The following is a 19,974-nucleotide window of genomic DNA, read 5'->3' as shown; positions in this document are numbered from 1 at the left end:
GTGGCTTCAGCATTCCCCTTTAATACATATATTGTCTACCTCAATAGACGCCTGGCAGGCTGCGTGATTCGGTCGTTTTTATAGGTGCGGTAACACATAGGCTTTGTCATTATCACCAATTGCTACAAACTTACGAAGGAACTACTAGGGAGGGACTAAGCAGTTGGTCAAAGACTGACAACACAGCGGCTGAGGCTTCCATAGCCCAACTGCGTCCGAATAAACAGTCGTTTACCATCTGTTCCTGACAATACCAATATGTAAAATTATGGAATGTCCAAACTGCGCATGTTTTAAATAAATTTTAGATAAATAAATGTACACAGGTACATCAGAATATACTAACGACTTATAGGGACTTTTAGCAAAATTAAAGGAAGCCTCATTTGGTCAGCTGGTCGCGCTCACCTTCCTCTAGACAACTGAAATAATTGTTACACTTTAAGAGCAAGCAATAAATGCAAATATTATGATGCATTTGATACTCACTATGTATAATTCATACCACAATTTAAACAAGAATAAACGAAGTAAAAAAAAAAGTTTATTATACCCCATAAACAATAGGCGAGAATCTAAGTACTAATGGACAAAAAATATCGTGAAATCAAGAAAAGCCCTCAACGAAGCAGGGAAGCCACGTAGCCTAAATAGGGTAATTGGCTAAATAAAGTAATTTAGAAAACCCAGAACCTACTTGCACAAGAAGACTGAGCTGACCAAAAAGAAGAATCGGTAAAAGTCTATTGAAGTCGAAAAACAAAAATAGCAAAAGAAGCAGTACTATAGGGGGTACCACCGAACGCTGCTGGGCATATATCAAGCAGCTATCGGAGAACCCTTCGAGAAATGGCTGCTAGGATGTCGCTTGAAGTCAATTCCCAAAAATAATGAAAAAGGACTAGCGAAACCTGTTGGCCTAAATCTGTTGAAGCATCGAGTTGATATTGGTCACTCCGCCTTTTTACAGCAGTGGCTAGGAAATCTTAGCATGTAGAAACTGAACAAAAAAACGGAAGAAAATTAAGTGTTTGGAAAAAAAACAGTTCTAGCTTAAGAGGGATTAGTCTACGTTTTCTGCCATTAAGTCTGTCCCAAAAGAGAAGAGTAAGATCCTTCGAAAACCAATAATTTTGTTTGGCTATGCTCTAGGCCGTAAGGAATGCTTTTCACTCGAGGAACTGGGACATGATCTTAAACTATCTTTAACACCTTACAGCTAAATCTCTAAATAACCCAGAAATTCGAGAAGAGAACAGCTCAACCATGATATCACGGAAAAAGTTACACAAAGCTCTATCTACTTTGCGGAATTTCGCCGACAACAGATTGAGCAGAACACCTATGCCAAAAAGAATGATCCTAACAACTTATGCGTTATTAGATGGCGTCATTAATAGTCACAGCCATAAGCGAACCAGAACAAAGCAAACCGCTATTTTTGAGCGTAAGCTCTAAATAATACCACCCTGGGTATCGGAAGTTGACCAAAGTTCAATTGAAAACACATATGAAGCAAATGCTGGGCCTGACCGTACAAAACCTCAGCAAGTTGATGCCGGGAATATGGGGATCGGATGAACAACGCAAGAAGCTATTCATTTCAATGACTAATTCCATAGATTTCTAACAATTCCCGTCTGGGCAAAAACTATATCAAATTAATAGAGTTGACTTAAGGCAAATACAGAAAATGTTCGCTTTTCTAATGATCAGAGGATTCCGAATCGCGTTGACTCTTGCCGCCAGTGTTCGTAGTGGGACACTATTATGGTTAAAGAGCAAACCGAAATTGACGGATAGGTTATGGGGTGACTATACTGATCGAAACTGTTTTATCATGCGAATTTGCCTTAAAAGTGTCCTCCTTGTTGTCCTATTGAAATCTCCTTTATCATTTATCCTCGAATATTGCATATTGTCTAATACGGAATTAATCCAAGTAAAAGGTATACAAATCAGATGAATCTGAAATTCATAATGCAATTCTGATCCTCTTAAGAAATCTATAGAGTCAATAGAGACGAGAAGATATGATAATCTGATAGACCGATTACCTAAATTTTTTTTCTTGCGACTATGTATCTCGGTAAAGGCTTTTTTATATAAAAAAAAAAAGACGTCCTAAAAAGCGCTGATCGTATCTTGTCTACTCTTTAAAATTAGTTCACTGGAACGCGTAATTCAGATTCTCACCCACAACAGAAATCCTATAAAATCAGACAGGCGATACCAAAAGAGAATGAGCTTTGAACTATGCCAAATTGATTTTAATTCGCGGTTTAAATACAATTCAAATACAATCCATTTAAGCGCCGCTCTAAGGCAACGGCCCATTTGTATATTGTACATTATTTTGTACAAGGTAGGAGTATGTGGCCTGACCTTTTAAGCAGGCACGATGCTTTAATTTATAGAATTTAGTAGGAAACCATAGCCACCAGAGCAGAAAAATCTATTCTGACATGCCGTTACATTTACATGCCGTTACTGACATGCTACCGTTAGAAACACCTAAATCAAGAAGTTTTCTTGCTTCTGTAAAGTGCCTTAAAGGTATCAAACTTCTTTTGCACGGCAGAAATTTCACGAGATTTAACCTATAATATATGACAGCTGCAAAAATTACTTGATACTAACGACCTAGTCGAGGCATGATCTGAAGATACCTGAAAATGTATAAATTTTCTTCATTCCAGTACTAGCGAATAGTACATAAAACAGATTTCGGATATTTGTAGGTAAAACATAATTTTACAGTATAAATATTATCACTATGAAAGATAGGTGCGAATTTTAGCGTATAACAGTTCCAAATATTTTTTGTCAAAAATATTGGTGAATCTATTTACGGGTGGCGTAGACCTTCACTGAGAGAAATTCTGTACGGTTTTCGTCGATTTTTCATATTTTTAGGTGTTTTTTTAAGATAAACACTTAGCGATGTCGAAGGAACGCAAGTTCGCTCCTTTAGCGGCTATTTGACGAAATTCAAAGATATTATCGCGACTATTACAGTTAGCCTAAAGAAATATTTATAAAAAGCCTTTTTACGCAGCGCTTAGGGACACTGTATGTTAAGAAGAATCAATTAATACGACAGAAACCAATTATTGAAAAAAACAGTTTTTGCAAAAAATATTGGCTATATTTGCTCTGCTTGAGGTTTGGCTTTGTCGGCCAAAACTCGCGCTTAAAACAGAATTATAACTGAACTACTGAGAGTGTGGAAACTGGGTAAAAAAGGGGTTTCCTATGAATTGACACCAGACTGGTTGGAAATACGTGTGAATTTTTTGATCAATAAAAAAACCACCTAGAGCGTACGGTCGCCATAGATAAGGCATGATCTAATCTCTATTGCCAGCTGGAAAGAGTCCAGGCGAGATAATGGCTTCGCCTTGGAGAAGAAGCAGCAGTGTCGTCTAGATTTAAACGTAAGATGACAGTAATGTTTGTAGTAGACATCAAGAGTATCTGCTGCTATGAGATACTTGCTGAAGATGAAACAATAAATGTCCCTCAATAGGCTCATGGCCTGTAAACATGGCAATCGAAGGTAAACAATCCGGTTATGTGATGACGCCGTCAGACCTCACCGCCATGCTCTACAATTTCGAAGCAAAGGAATCACAGAAAAGCATTCAATTTTCGATTGTCAATGTGATATTTATTAGCATTTGGGTTCTACGCTAAGCTAACCTACTTTACAAAGTCGCCACATCATTTATTTTTGAGATTGTAAAACATACTGAATAGGATCGCATACGTTGCATATGCTAAATATATAGTATACGGAAGGTAACTTTAAGCAGTGTGTAAATTAATGTCCAGAACATATATTATTTGGAGCATTTACATATGAATAGAGCTATAAACCCTACGCTACCTAGATAATATCAATGCATAGGAAACTGAATAAAAACTACTATATTAGTCAAAAGAGTCCATCACTATAGTCAGTATTAATTTTGAATAATCCTCACTTTCTTTGTCGTAATAACAGGAATTCTGGAACCTCAAACACATCAATCGACTTATCGAAAAAATGGCTGTTAGCAATCAGTGAATCTATCGGTAGATCCCAACTGGAAGAATTATTGGATATTTAATTAGTAATAATTTCAGCTTGACTCATTAGAACCGACGCTCGTTCTTTTCGAAACATGTCATTATGAGCTCGTCATAGCATGGACATTACGTATATAGCAGCCGTTTATAGGGGACATTACAACTACATTCGATTTCCACTTCGCTTCGACAAAGATGGCTTTTAGGCTGCTGTTACTGTTTTCTTTTTTTTTTTTTTATCATATTTACAGACAGTCAAACCACTGTCATCAATCGCTGGAAGTACAAACAGCGAGATAACATTTTTCCACATCTAAGTATTTCCGTAAAAAAATCTTAACGTCAGAACAAATTTTTTCGCTAAAAACGATCAAAATCCATCTTGCCGTTTCATACATGTACGAAGTTGTACTGGTATATATATATATGCACCGGTGCGGCTATGCACATGAGGCGGAACAAGCGACTATACTGACCTATGAATGGACCAGTGACACGCCTTCGACGAGTTATTGGGCGCTGAACACCTGTCGCTGCTGTTAGACTGAAGTAGACCGCAGGCCTTTTTTGTTAATAGAGTATATCTGAGCAGCCGTATTTAAATGATAAAAGAATCTACAAGGAGGGACGTGGTTCTGATCTGATGCATAGTCGACCCAGGGCGGGTTTGTACTCACGAGCAGCCTACGCTGCACTAATCGGTTAGTGTAAGCCGGTTCAACTTTCTAGAGACAAATTGTCTTCATTTAGACACTTTAGCTACGCACAGTCGCATAAAAACGAGTAGATTATTTCATAGTACGTTTGCTCTCCTGGAAGAAGTACGGAGGCATGATGTCTCTTCTACCGGGCACCGCTCATGAAATTTGATTGAAAATTTGCTTTTACTGACAATGACGTATCCTTTAGATCGTGAGCGAGCCAGCGATCATTTCTGTAGTTAATGTTTGCATCGTATAAGGACATTGCACAACAGTTGACCTTTGCTTAACTTCCAATACCAAACTACTTTTTTTCGCCATGTCGAGTTTCGAGGTTCCTTGTCAAAAAACTGGCCGTCAAGCGCATGCCTGTTGCTACTACTACTACTACAAACAGCCCGCGAAATTTAAAAACTCCACGCTGTATATAAAGCTGTTGAATAAGAATCATTATCTCAACTACTGCCAAATGTGTGTATCACAGTAAAATAGTAGACGGATAATGCATGTTCTAGTAGGAGTTCTTTGCCATCTCGTATTTATATTTTCAAATGCCAAAATGACGAAATGTTTATTCGTCTGTATACGGATGCATACACATTGATATAATGAAAATACTTACAGAGCCGAACTTCGATAACAGAGATGACTCCTGCATCTGAATTGCTACAATGTAAGGTAAACATTACACTCCACTAGTAATCACGAGTGTTAAATATGTTTGTATCGTGAATAATAGATGTAACATTATATTATTTTAAAAGCACAAATGTCCCTCCAGGTGTCAGTTGTGTCATGATATGGAGGCGTTCTATTCATACGTCAGTGATTTTAGTCGCAAGCTTCATATACCACATGAGCTGGACATATATAAAAGGGCTGTGCTTTGCAAATCTATCCAATAACAGCGGAATATTCTTTTTTTAAATAGTGTTTGATTTTAACATTAATCTTTAACAATTTTCAGAGCATGCAGGTCGGCACAAAACATGCCGATTGTGGGCTCTTTTCAATTTAGAATAAGATATGTTTTTTAGGATAGGGCCTCTATAACTCGCAACATTTCGCAGTGCTGTATTATACCATTGTTACTCCATTAACCGACGTACAGATTGGAAAACATTTTTCATAGGGTTTATCTTGTGTAAACATGTCAACTAAGGTCAACTTAATGCGTAAGTTATGGCTGAACAAACGCATACATCATTTACATCGATGCATGTGTCTTATCGATAAACAAAAAAGACGCAGTAGATCATCATCTTAAAATAAATTATATATCTAGAACAACTTTGAATAACGGACTAGCCATGCAAATGAGCGGGTATGGTTATTACTTCACGCAACACTTGGCAAACAGTCGTCCCAGTTTCTCTCTCCTAGACCTATTCTAGCGTAAACAATTTATAATATTTACAATAATTTATCTACACAGCAGATTCCTGATTGTTGATTATTTACCCACCTTCGCCAATCCACTCTCGTAAATAAGAAGGTTTGTTGAAGGCCTTATTATTTCGGCTATAAAATGAACCAAACAAAGATTTAAAACATTATACGTGGCGCACTCCATAGTGAATCATGCTATCTACATTTATATCCATAAAGGCCTAGTATAGTTTTCAGGTTTACGTGATGGAGAAACAAATAACAAGGAACCACACTGAAGGATCGACCATACACCCTGAAGCTCGTCTGCGTTTGTAAGCTTGTTAATTGTACATGACTCGTATATTAGAATGTATAGTTTTTCCTGTAATGAGCGTACCCAAACAACAAAAGCTTTTCTACGATTGATTCGCTAAAGATGAGTCTCGCCATAGAAGATATATGTTATATAATTAAATATACATATTGTTTACAAACATACCTAGGGCTCGATAGATGTGTTGTATGTAGGTAATGCTCTGTAAAATTACAACGTACATTTTGAATCTAAATTCATTTATTTATTAAATGAAGCAAGGATGTAGAAATTAGTGAGTTCAATAAATGAATTGAAATTAACTGCCAGTGAACATATAGTATCGAGGGACGCTGCTTGAAGTGTCATGCTTTTAAATCTACATCACTTTTGAAGTCTGCATCGCTAGAAAACCCGCCTTGACAAGCGATGTGGCTGTCGCACAGGCGACTGCAGGTCTAGTCAGGGTTTTTTACCTACGGTTCGAAAATGTGGAGGACGCTGTTGAATGAAGTAATATCCAAGCTACTAGCTAAAAAAACTATTCTCTGAAATAAGGATTTTACAAATATACAAACAAGCTGTGCGTGAAAAAAATTTAATGGGGGTAGCATTGTTCGTTACCTTACTCAGATTCATACAGGATTTCCTGTTGTAGAATCAACATCCGATATAGGCAACTATAGCCTGCACGAAAAGCCCTTCTAGTATATTCATTTATTAATAAATGGGGCACAGCTCAATTTAGATAGACTCTAGTACAAACATTTCACTAAACAGTAACTCTGAACAAATGTGAGCCTCTAGTAATCGTAATACTTACCTTTGATACGAAAAGACAATATATATATATATATATATATATATATATAATAAATATATTTTTGTTAAAATGGAAATTTTTTCAAGGAGACATTAATAAATGACGTAGTGAGGATAAATAGCAATACATATCATATTTAATGAAAACGCCTGACCTCACGTTATGTTACAGTGACCAACAGGATTGAGGTTAACATTGCTGAATAATAAATTTACGTTATTGTTAATTAATAACACTTTAGTCCATTAGTCATTTTAGCTACCGCTGTTCAAGATAGTGAAAATAATATCAGATTTATTCAAGCAAAAAAATACCAAAAGTATATATGGTAAACATTTCATAGACATAGATACACCGCTATTAAGAATAACGGAATGCGGAGTATAGTGTGTACGGAACAGGAAATATGACTTCTAAATTATTATTAAAAACCTTTTTCTCTCTTTTATTAATCTCAAAAATGCGGTAATAATCAAAAGATGAAAAACAATAATGTACCGTGTTTAGAAATCACGTAAAAATGTGTCTTAGAAATCCGTAATCCTTCTTTGAATACCTTCTCTCTCAAACGAATAGTTCACAGGCTCGACAAGTCGGCTAAATGATGAGCTATGTCACCTCAGTCCATTTCGAATTCTGTAAAGAATTTTCTGATGACTTATAGGAAGATGTTCGCGTAAAAATTGATCCAGCTTGCTTTTCTGCTAGGTTGACTAAGTATCCTTGTTGTCTCGACATCAAAGGCAAACTATAAATAGCGGCTGAACAACAATATAACAAATATGAATCCTATCTATGCAGCAGACTATCTTCAGATTCAGTTGAATATGTCAAAAACCTATATAGCCTAAAAAAATATTGCTGGTAAATTCTTGATCATAGTTCGTTTATAATGCAGACTGACAAATTCTATTCTTATTTACAGATAATGAACATCCAACGGTTCAGTATGTTACTATAAGCTTTCCGTATCGAAATAAATTCAACGCGAGTGAAAAGTTCCTCCGGTTTGCTATTGTTAATGTAAGTACCCAAGCTGATAGTTACTACAGTGATACGCATACGCATTACATTAATGTCGTAAGAACTTGTAACGGTTCTTTAACACTTAGCAGTTTAACAGCTTAATTTAACTTCGATTATTGTAAGCATTTGCCGTATTCTCCAAAAAATGCCTAGAAACAAAAAAAAAAAATAAAACTAGTAGGCCATTACAAATAGCTGCCAAATACGCCATTTCTTACAAATAAAAAGCATCGGTAACAATGGCCTTGTACAAGGCTTTCTAATGTCATCTCAATATTAACGAGTGTACATTTCGTAATTGAGACAATGAAGGGAAGGGAAAGGTTTATTCACGTTCACAAAGTGCATGAGCAAAAGTCATTGCGATATCTATCAATCAATTATACATTTGTTTTGTTTAGGTAATTCTTCTACATAATATCTGTTGGATAAAATCACTAAATCCTATATACTAGATTCTAGTGTTTTTCATGAATGATCTTGATATACAGCTTTATCGTCCCATTATTAACATGGGCCTTTGTCATTTATCTGACAGAGACGATTAAGTAAACGAATCAATGAGTATTCAATTTTTGCTACTAACATTTTCTATAAATGTATTATAATTCATGACATGTATTCTTGCAATTCTACTGCATCTATCATACAATATGTCACATACTATTTCAAAAATCTAGCTAACTTATTGTTGATTATCCATTGTTTCAAACTGGTATGTTCCACATGGACATGATATAGAACTTTCAGCGGAATCGTCGGCATGATACAACGAAACGTATGAAAAAAACATCATCAAAAATAGCATATAAACGTTATTACGGCATTACTACGGGACAACGTAGGAAAGGTACCTCATACTTGCCCTGTTACATAGAGCCAATATTAGATTAGAATTAGAACTTTATACTTCTGGTGGTTTTTCAGCAGTCTCTCTTGCTCACGCTTCATTCATAATAATCATGTTAACTTTTAGTACTAGAGAATCCAAGTTGAAATTATAGTATACCCATTTTATGACTATACGTTAAACGTATCTTTTCTTTCTTCTCCGGTGTTCCTTTTCAATATATTAGGCCAATACACGAGCAATACTACGTTCTTATTTTTTCCCACTGATTATTCATTTATATATATAAAAAGAAAAAAAAAACTTCTAAATACCGTTTAACAGTGTTCTTTTCTCTTCGATAGGCTCGTTGAGTTGGCTTTGCAGTAATCGAAATTTTATCTTGAGTTCAGGGTCCAGAAATAGATATTTCCGGTTCATGTGCTATACGTATTAGTTTTTGCCTTTTGTCTAGGTCGAAAAACTGCGTGCGTAGCCCTAGATGTTTGTTCCGTGTACAGTGACCACTATAATTAAGAGGACTTTTTGAAAATATGGGATTCTGAAGCTAGAGAATGTATTTTACCTCGTCCAATGAGGACTTTTTATGGTAAATATCTCATTACCTGGCCGACAAGACAAGCTGAAAACACGAAATTTTACCAAAAATTAAACATCTGGGCACCTCACAAAGGGGATGAGGCGCGCACAAGAAGCCATTGCTTCGGGTTATTTCTCAACATGTTGCACAGCATCGAATAACTTGAGGCGCTAGAAACAAGTTCGTACACAGATTTCTTGCCTGCGCCAAGAAGTAGCGTCAGTGTGTCGATAAGAAAAGGAATAAATAATTCCGAGATATGCGCCTAAGGTTTGAAGTCAACCTACATCTCTACCCTAAAGTAACTATAATTTGAGCCTTATAGAACAGGTATGACCTTTTATACCGAAAATTGCTTGAAGAAAAGACGAGACAGTCGACACGGGTCTACATATAACAGAATTACGTCGAGTGAGCGAGGCTACCCAAAAAGGACAGAAAAGACCCAATAGACAAGGCAAAACCGTCGTTTCTACGACGAAGATCGTTAAAGCCATTCTAAAAAAGCTTGCTATATTTACCCACCGTATTCTTGTGTCGACAGAGTTCTGCCTTTTGTGATAACTGACAAGTAAATTAGTAACTCAACATTTGACAATAAACAGGATCTCATAGATCGGCAGGACGAATTTTCCATCACCGCATTTAAAAATGTCTGGCTGTGAATTTGAAACGAATGAATTTGTTCTAAAATGTAGGACGACGAATACATAATGAAGTGATTTGTTGCCAGAATTCAAGCCAAATACCGCGTCTTTCGTTATGTGAGGCAAACAACATTGCGCAAGTGCCAACTTTATAGTTTAATGACTAAGGCATGGGTAACTTTGAGCAACTCGATCTGATGGATCGATAACTTGGAAAAACAAGTGAATACTTTCACTTAGTATACAATTCACTTGCTCCTTATATGCTCGTTAAACTAGCTATCCCTGACCCCGCTATAAACGGTAGCTTGCAATTATTTAACGTTCACCTTACATATCTAGGAAACTGATGGGTTTTCGTTACCTGGAGGCGTATCACTTGATCGTTTTTTGTGGCTGGACGAAGCAGATGCTGTAAACAGTGAATACCAATTGCTCAGCTTTAATCCATCGAAGGAAATAACACTAACAAACAACAAAAGTGTTGCTAGTGGTAAGTCTTTCTTGAGTAAATACTTAATCAACTTAAAGGGCCAATTTTATTTAAACCAGTATATATTCAGTCATGCCAAACAACGTTCTTCCTACTGTTTGGTGAATGAGTAAGCAAAAAAGTACCTTTTGCATTTCATTATGGCTCAGCTGTGTTCGGGCGCTCATCTACAAGCATCAATGCCAACGCAGAGGAGAACAGAAAACTTGTGATTAGTTAAAAATATGCGCTTACAGTTAGTCATAGCGGTAGACTTACAATCATTTAAATACAAATTGCTACATTTTTCTTTCGATTGTAATTCTATTTTTGATTTCTTCTGTTTAGAATAACACGCTTCCAAACAATAATGAAAATCCCGCATGGGCCATTATGGGCCGAAGTCAACAAGCGCAGACGAGAGATATGGGGAAAGATGTCTTCAAAGTCTTCAGTATTTATTTACTATAAATACCATGTTTATTCATTGCAAAATATGAACTAGGTGATCAACCGGTTCCACTTGGTGTTAGCCTTCAAGCTCGATATGTGGCTCTCCGCATTAACAGCTACTGCAACGCTTCCATTTATTTGTTGGTTATTTTCCAGGTATTTATATGTACATATATTGTGTTCCTATCATCGTGACGCATATGCGATATAAACAATATTCAACCTATTTACGACTCAAAGTGACTCTTGATTTTTTTACCAAGTAGTTTAGTTTAATAAAAAGCCATCGCTTGACAATCAAGACGTTTGTTTCTTCTTAGATGTCTCAAACATCGGAGTGAAATAGTCGTTGCGTCGTATTTTACTTTTTTGTGGGAGACCTTTTCCTGGATATTCCCTCAAGATGAGCTAACTAGTTCGTTATTTATATCGGCGATTTCTTAATATAGCTCCCTCGATTGACGACGTCTGCTCCAAGCTGCTAAGTTGTTCCCAAACGTTGAGCATTTCTTCGTCTTTTATATTCACAGTAAACAGAGAGATAATTTGGAATTCAATCACTTCTTACCTAAAGAACCAAACCTGACTTTGTGATTATAACTCATGTATAAAAAGGAGCATTCTATGATCGATTGTCTACCGGCTTTGCTAGCCGACGCCGTCTCGACGAAGACGATTATGTATCGGTCACGTATGTCAGAAACCTAGCTGCGACCGTGCTTTACAAGGCCATCATGTTTATTCTGTTTTTGATAGGAATCGGATTTCTGCTGGCCGAATGGGTCCTTTGTTCTTTTTTTTTTTAATGAGGAAATTGGAAAATCACCTTCGAGACTCGAGTCCATAACTACTAGCTGCCCTGACAGCTAGCAACCGTCATGGTCGGTACTGTCTCTTCCTCTTTATTGACCCAATTCAGTTCATCAGAATGCGGTTCAACGTTGCGCAAACAATATAAAACTAATAAAACTTGTCGAAACGTCACTAACTGTAATCATCTGTGGCAGGTTCTAGGCATATTTTTTTTTAACTGCTCAAAACAAATGAAGCTAAAACTCTCGTCGCCCAAATGCGGGACGATTCAATACAGTCGCAAAAACATACGAAACATTTACCGACTAAGATTGCGACACAAACTGTAAGAGATTTACGAATCGAGAATGTGTGTTTTGCTTATTAAAGTTCGTCTACAGTTAAAGTTCAAGATCGTTGGCCCCAAGCCGCCTTGGATATACTTGCTACTATATGGAATAATAACGTTGTTTACCCGTGCTCTTCCTATATAGAACATAATTGGACCGATGATATTTTTAGTTGCTCAAAAAAATTCGACAGAGATTCATTCATAAAATAGAACTGCCAGTTGTGACAGAAGGAAGGCGGCTTATATTAAAGGAGTTAATGAAATACTAAGAAACAAACAATTATTTGACAGTGTTTTATTTTGTACAAACCGGAATTCACCGTAGGTACGAGGTGCAAGGTAAACTCACACAATGTATTTATCAATGTAAATATAACCATACATGCATATACTAATGTAACATAATGTATACATATATTATTTTATCTATTTAGACCACATATATGCGATGCACTGTGTGGGGTATAGCAGCAACACTGTAATATATAGGTGTACACGAATTTAGTATACAGTAATAGTTTTAACTTGTATGATTTTATCGAGTAAGCAAAAGTATTTTTTTTTGATACAACCCAGCCAACTGGGGATACTAAAAACGAAGATGGCAAGCTTCATTTATATGCAGCTAGATTAATGAAAACTGTTGACTCCACAGACCTAGCAGAACCCAGATGCCCTATTCTCTGACTAAAGATGGCATCAGTTCTTCATTCTGCAACAATAAGAATCACGTATGAATTACATATTTGTGGTGTTAGCTTTTCAAAGCAATAAACTTTATTCACGTATAGCAAATACGAATTATTATTAAAGACTATCTTGTACAAAAAAACTAGTTTAGCTAGAAGGGTAAATGACTCCGCGACCGAATCGACCTACACGGTTCTTATTTGCATCAAGCTGTGATCACGACGCACAGTAATACATCCCAGATGCAATATTTTTATAGTTTGTGGGCAACTTTATCCCAAAAATTACGATCCCCTTAACAAACCCTGCAACTACGAACCGGGCTTACTTGCCGTCAAGCTCACTGTAGTCGTGACCATGTATGGCTGATTCTATTTTACGTACCTATTTCAGGTGAACCAAAATGTCGGAGCAGCTGGTTTTGGTTGTGTCTAACGGGCTCCCTGATAGGTATCTCAGTAACTTTCATAAGTTTCTTAAATTCGCAACTTACGTCTTTGATAACTATAAAAAGTAACGATGATTTTATCAACAGCTATTACGATCTACTGCGGTTGAAAAAACACGTATTTACGTAGAGGCAGAAACGCTTACGTCACAGCTGTTTACGGTAAATACTGGATTTCTGTTTTAACCAATTGTGCCATAATCTCATATGAATAATCCCATGTAATCTACCGTCTTAATTTAAAATATGGTTACTTGAATTGGAACAGTCCATCCTTGACAACCATACCTATTTAGCATCTGACGTAGCGAAAGTAAAAGCTGCAACATATCAATTACGTGATTCAATTCTAAGGATCATAGTCGATTAACTCGAAAGAACAGTCATTCATTATAGCTATTATACCAAAGCTACTTAACTCAGCCCTAATGTTCTCTTGCCTACACTGATGAAAGTGAGTTTTTTTTCGTCAGGTAAATATCGTACTGACGGTGACAGTGGATAATCAGTGATCTATGTCCCTAAATGCAAAGGCACTATGTTGCTCTGCACTTTTCGATACTGTTCTGGCCTAACGTTTATTCTTGGTATAATGTGATGAAGCAGTGAATACTTGGTATGGTAAAAGTGTACCAGTTAAAAATAGACGACTGTAGTTGTTATCAAATAGAAATGTAATTTTATCAATATTATCACGACAGAAAATAAATCAATTAGCTTTTTAGGATCCAAAGACCGACCTTTTCAGACAGTTAGCCGACCGCAATGAGCTAGCGCGGAATGTTTCCCGCGACAGATCACGATTTTTGGATATGCTAAAAGAAATGTCGGCTAAAGAGCGTGTCATGGTTGGCACCGAAAAAATATGCATCGGACTCATACTGCAGGTTATACTGATTAACTTTCTCTAGCTGCACAATTGTTATTTCGGTCACACACTCGGGTAGCAGCTTGACCACGTTAACAATACTTGCTGTCGCCTTATTCTTTTGTACACATACTTGCAATTATTACATACGTTAAGAGTGTTAAAATCTTCATTCTGTTCTTCTACCACCACTAGGTTTGCTGCGGCTTCTCAAAAAAAAACCTAGTCATATTACGTTCGTTATGATATGGCATTTTATATGACAAACATATACAAACGTATACAGGTCATATAGAATCGTATTGACTCGATATACACGTACACAATCCCATGATCCTATATATATAGATAAATCGCATTATCTACCAAATTTTAATAGTCTAACTTTAAATCTTTAAGTGTTTTTTGTTTGTATATATATATTTGCCTCTATTGAAGGAGACATCTAAATGAATATAAAGTGAAGCTTAGCTTTTCGTTACGCGTTTCGTAATAAAGTGTACCCCCCGTTGTGAGAGTACACCGAAACTATACTTCTTCTCAAGGATTGCAGGCGTTTGGCCAGTGCTTCAAGGTGCGGATTACTACGAGAGGATTCGGGATCCTCCCTGCAAGTGTGCTTTTATCTCTTAGCCTGGATCGTGGCCTGAGAGAAAACATAACTACTTGGCGTTAAATGATCATATGAGAACAGGAATAATCCTCGTTTTTGTATTGTCCCGTATCCTCTATCTTAAAAGGCCTGCATGGTTTATGGCTACGTTGACGTAGCGTGACATAGTCTAAATTGCAATATAAACTAGCAAAAATAGTCATTATACCACTCTAGAATTCTATAATGCTAACAAAAAAACATTTACCTAATGTAAAAATGTAAAAGGCTTTCTTGATTCAGAGCAAACGTACATGAGATGAACAAACTTATTTTGATACCAATTTCAGGATAATCGCAAATAAATCGGATTGGAAATTATTGCGAGTCATCACAATGCTTCTGAACTATATAATTTATAACTTCTATTTAGCAAATTGTTGCAGAAGCAGGATGTTCAGCTGTGGGCTAGAAATAATATTTTTTTTTAATTAAAATACCATTCGAGACTTTCCAGTTAGTCGAAAAAGAAGGGTATATTGCTTTTAAAAATGTACGAGTCTTGCTTGATATCTGGGACTAATATTTTCCTGGACCGTAACTAGTATTTATTACATGTCAAGCAGAAATGCTAAAACATATTTCTGGCGATTTAATTTCCTTTTTATGATTTCTATGCTAGGGTTCAGGTATGCCGACAGTCTTACCTCTATGAAAAAAGTATGGAATGGGAAATGCACAATTGCTACATTGATTTACAGACTTACACCGGCATGCACGAAAACAAGCTGAACTGTTAACTTCAGAAATTATTAACAAACGTTGCTCTACTTGTCATGCACCTTGGATATTGCAAGGCTTTGATTAATTAAGCTAATTACGGAGAATCTGATGAGGTTCTTCGCTAAAATAAACTAATTAAATAGGCCAGCTGTTTTAATTACGCAGGGTTATTTAGGATTCAGATATACATATATATCTTCTTTAGCATCTATTCTCCTTCTCTTCTTTAGAATTCTATCAGAAGATATACACATTTATCTTCTTTGGATTTAAAAGAACGCTTGCCAATAATTCGGTTAAGTTTTGATTTTGTGAATTCGATGGCAGTTATTGCGTAGGCATTACCACAAAGCGGTATGTTTCGGAACCTGATGCTTCTCTTACTTCTTCTGATTGCTTCTCTCTCACTTAAGCTTGGATTCTCTAGTCTGGCCTTCATAGCCGAATACGCGTACTCTTGGTTCTTCAGCAGTATGAATGGACTTCGAACAGAAGACAAGCCAGTGCCTACTTGAACACCATGTCGAATTTCACTCTTCTATTTATTGATTAAATTGAATACATTGAAAATGCATGTAATGTAATAATAAGTGCTATGCATTTCGTCATACAGCTAGGATTATCATTATTATGTTTAAGAATAACTTTTCAACACCAAATGCTTAAAGACTCTTTCAAAAGTATAACAGTTTTTGATCAAATCTTGGTTGACTGTAAAAGGCAAGCATACCAAACAAATTATATTCCGAAAATATGATGTAAAATCGGTTGGTGGGCAAGAACTAAGTGCGAGCCAGTTTTCTCCTCTGCATCACCTCAAATACAATTAGTTTGTATGTTTAGTTATGTTCTCGTGATCGTTCTTCATTCATTTGTTTTTCTACGGCTACTTTGGGGCATCGTTCATTTTTCGACGAAGGCCTAAAAAGTCGTAAAATTTGCATGCCTTTAGCTGACTCTTTGGTTACCTTTATACAAATAAAGGGACAGAGGATTATCGGTTCTATATTCTTTCAATGTTGTATTCTTTATTTATTTTCGTAAGCGGGATTAGATAACTTGCTTTAAAAAAAAATCGTCATATATATATATATATATATATATATATATATATATATATATATATATATATACAGATTCGTAGAACGATTGCAATTGTTATAGGTATGGATTTATGCATCAATGTCACACCGGCGCACTTGAATAAGATATGTGCAATCTATGCATAGCTCATATGTTTTTTTTTTCGTAACTATGAAGTTTTCCCTTTCTGGGCCCGACAGGTATCGAAGAAATGCGATAATGAAAACGTTTGATTTACTTGCCGCCATTTTGTCCTAAATCATCGGTATGTGTTTTGTTTGAAATTTTCCGCGCCTCTCCTTCTATTTACATTTAGAAGTTGGATCGAAGGGTCGGCCTCTGAACGCTATAGGTATTCAAATTATTATGCTAGTGGCAGGATTTTTAACAAAAAGTAAAATGATTTATATTCCTACTTAGGCAGAATTGTTATTAGTAAATAATTCCGTGTGATGTACCAACTAGTCTTTAATTGAGCGAGACAAAAATGTGCGTTTCAGTTTTCTTAAACTCATAATATCTTTTGACAAACAGTCGAATGTATAGTTGACAACTGAGGCCCTAACTTTGTCAGAAGTGCTCGCGGATAACAAACTAAATAAATAGTTAGCAATGAAGCTAAGGTTTAGAGCGGTTTTGTTTGACATGAAAATATTTTTCAAAACTTGTGTTGGTTGTTTACCTGACAAAATCAAGATGAGTGCCTATCGATACTTTGGATTTTTTATGTTATTTTTTAGCATATTAGTGCCATAAACATCGACTAATCTCTATCAAAGCTGTGCGTCCTGAAATGTGATCAACTGCATAGGAAACTATGACGAGCAGTATAGGTTGCGTTTATTTTATTGTGTATTTTCCATTTTGATTTCTTAAATTCAGAAGAAACTCTCCTGAAAGCCAAGCCCATCTTCTTAACTGTAGCTTGGTTTGTTGCACTTGCAAACTGCATGAGCCACAGACAATTTGAAGATCCATCTCTAAATTTTACGTGTTTCAATAAACCAAAATGCGTGTGGTTATTTAGCGTATTTAGTATCTTAATAAAACAGAGAAAGAACTAATACAAATTATACATTCTCACAGATCGGTGCCCCACCAACTGTGTATCGTAAGATACTTCTCGAGGCACAAAGACACTATAATGGCTGAGGAACTCCGAATTCTTCAGGCTCAAGCTGACCTTGCTGAAGGAAGGTTTGTTCGGAAAGACGGGAGAGATTTTAATTCGCACAGGTAATGGTAGCGCATTAAACTTGCCTTACCAAAGAATCTAGTACAGAAAATCAAGAGAAGACAGGATCACTATTGTAAAAATTCATTATCTGGAATGATTTCAATTTAGGCTAGTTTAGGCTCAGTTAAGGTGGAGCATATAATATTGCCAAACATTGCGTTAAGTCTACATAACATAAGCAGATTTTTTTTGTTGTAGGCCATTAGAGGTGACCCTTGATCCAATAAAAACCGCGGACGGTTCCTGTCTCGTCCGTTTTGGTAATACCTGCGTACTATGTGGGCTGCGAGCTGAAATAGCTGAAAAGCAGCTGGGCGATCCATTCCAAGATATAAACATCAGTGTTCAAGCACAACTACCCTTCAAGAATATCGGGTGGGTAATCTGCAGCTAGCATTTTGTTGATGCTTTGACGTTGTTTACTGCCTTCTGTTTACCCTGCTGTACCAATGCTACGGACAAAATAATGGCTGTATCCTAATACTTAGTTATCTATTTCTGGGAATTTATTTTGATGTTCAAAAAATCTGGTTCAACTGCTATTGTCTTAACTTTTAGCTGACCTATTTGTCTTTGGTGCCTTCGTTTTAAAGGGCTTCTGGCCCGTCTGAAGAGGAGCAAGCACTCTCCCAACGATTGCAGGATATTCTTCTGTCCTGTTCCGCTTTTCCATCGCGAAGAATCTCAGAACGATTCTCATGGTTATTGCATGTCACAATAACCTGCCTGGATTCTGATGGCAATCTTCTAGGGGCAAGTTTAGCCGCTATATCTGGTGCACTCTCATGTCTTAAATTGCCAGCGGCACGCCACGACGAGGAGGAAGACACACTTGTCGTGGGAAACAACTACGAAAAAGTAGGCAGTCCCTTATTACTTCACATATGTGTTTATGATTGTATTGTCTTGTTATCTCTTTTGTATCTCTAATATACTCATTGTCTAAATGGTTGATTAGGTGGCCCTAGTTGAACTGCCGATTGGAGTGACATTTGGTATAATCAACAAGTCTCTTGTTGTCGATATGACGCACGAAGAACAGCTTCTTGCAAGGGGTGAAAGCTGTGTGGTGTTGGATTCGAAGGGCGAAGTAGTTCATTTGGCTAAATTGGGAGGCGTACCGATGCCAGCGACAGAAATTGCTACTATGCTCTCAAAAGCCCTAGAACACGCCAAAGAGATACGGAATGTTCTAAAGTAATTGAGGATGTAAATATACACTTCATTTTGGAATTTTACCTAAATTGTACACTTTTAGGTAAAAACGAAAGCTAATATACTGTCCATTGCTTTTTTATGTCCTGTTTCTGTACATTTTTTTTTCCGTAGAAGTTTGTTAGTTTATTAAGTTATATCTTAATATACTATATCTATATAGTCTTCGCTTTCGATGTCAAAATAAAATTTGCCTTACTGACTCGTGAATTCGTGTTGTTTTTTCGACGTGCTCACACGATGGGCAGTGGGTATGCATGTTGAAATGGGTGTACCGCTAAAATGCTCGAACTACTTCTATGTTAAGGTGCCTACTTCGGCCAACCGGTTTCCTCACATATGTCATTTCTAATGTATAGCACAAATCGTTGAGTTAGCAGGCTACACAAACCGGAAATTTCGAAGCTATCTAAAAAGAGTTGGCTTTAATATTAGACGCTTCATTATTGCAAATCCTGTCTACCAGAAAATAAGCTAAGTAATCTTATTTCCGGGCTAGCAACAAACACCTAAAATCGTGACTCGTATAGAGAAAAATAGAAATGTTTATTATGGCGCCAAATATTAAGTTTACTAATACTTATACGCGCATAGCTTACGTTTGCAC

At 36.5% G+C, this 19,974-nt stretch overlaps 1 protein-coding gene and 1 long non-coding RNA gene across 4 annotated transcripts; both read left to right on the top strand.

Moving 5' to 3' along the window:
• The first annotated feature begins 6,339 nt into the window (after window positions 1-6,339).
• Window positions 6,340-13,198, top strand: LOC111251773 (uncharacterized). Its single transcript, XR_002673964.2, has 5 exons — window positions 6,340-6,475; window positions 8,205-8,302; window positions 9,047-9,155; window positions 10,725-10,875; window positions 11,203-13,198. It is a non-coding gene; the product is annotated as an uncharacterized LOC111251773 (long non-coding RNA).
• A 3,995-nt stretch (window positions 13,199-17,193) lies between these two features.
• LOC111251130 (exosome complex component RRP43-like) lies at window positions 17,194-19,577 on the top strand. 3 transcript variants are annotated; one of them, XM_022807437.2, is made up of 5 exons: window positions 17,194-17,267; window positions 18,002-18,151; window positions 18,351-18,527; window positions 18,746-19,010; window positions 19,111-19,577. In XM_022807437.2, the coding sequence occupies exons 2-5, from the start codon at window positions 18,060-18,062 to the stop codon at window positions 19,351-19,353; spliced, it is 777 nt and encodes a 258-aa protein (XP_022663172.1). In that variant the 5' UTR covers window positions 17,194-17,267; window positions 18,002-18,059; the 3' UTR covers window positions 19,354-19,577. The 3 variants fall into 3 exon arrangements, with proteins under 3 accessions (XP_022663172.1, XP_022663173.1, XP_022663171.1); XM_022807438.2 differs by having other exon boundaries at window positions 17,247-17,309; XM_022807436.2 differs by having other exon boundaries at window positions 17,266-17,404.
• Window positions 19,578-19,974: the final 397 nt, after the last annotated feature.

The sequence above is a fragment of the Varroa destructor genome, unplaced genomic scaffold (genome assembly GCF_002443255.2).
Source record: "Varroa destructor unplaced genomic scaffold, Vdes_3.0 BEIS01000005.1, whole genome shotgun sequence".
NCBI lineage: Eukaryota > Metazoa > Arthropoda > Arachnida > Mesostigmata > Varroidae > Varroa > Varroa destructor.
Note: the sequence above shows the minus strand (reverse complement) of the source record. Positions and strands in the feature narration are given on the sequence as shown.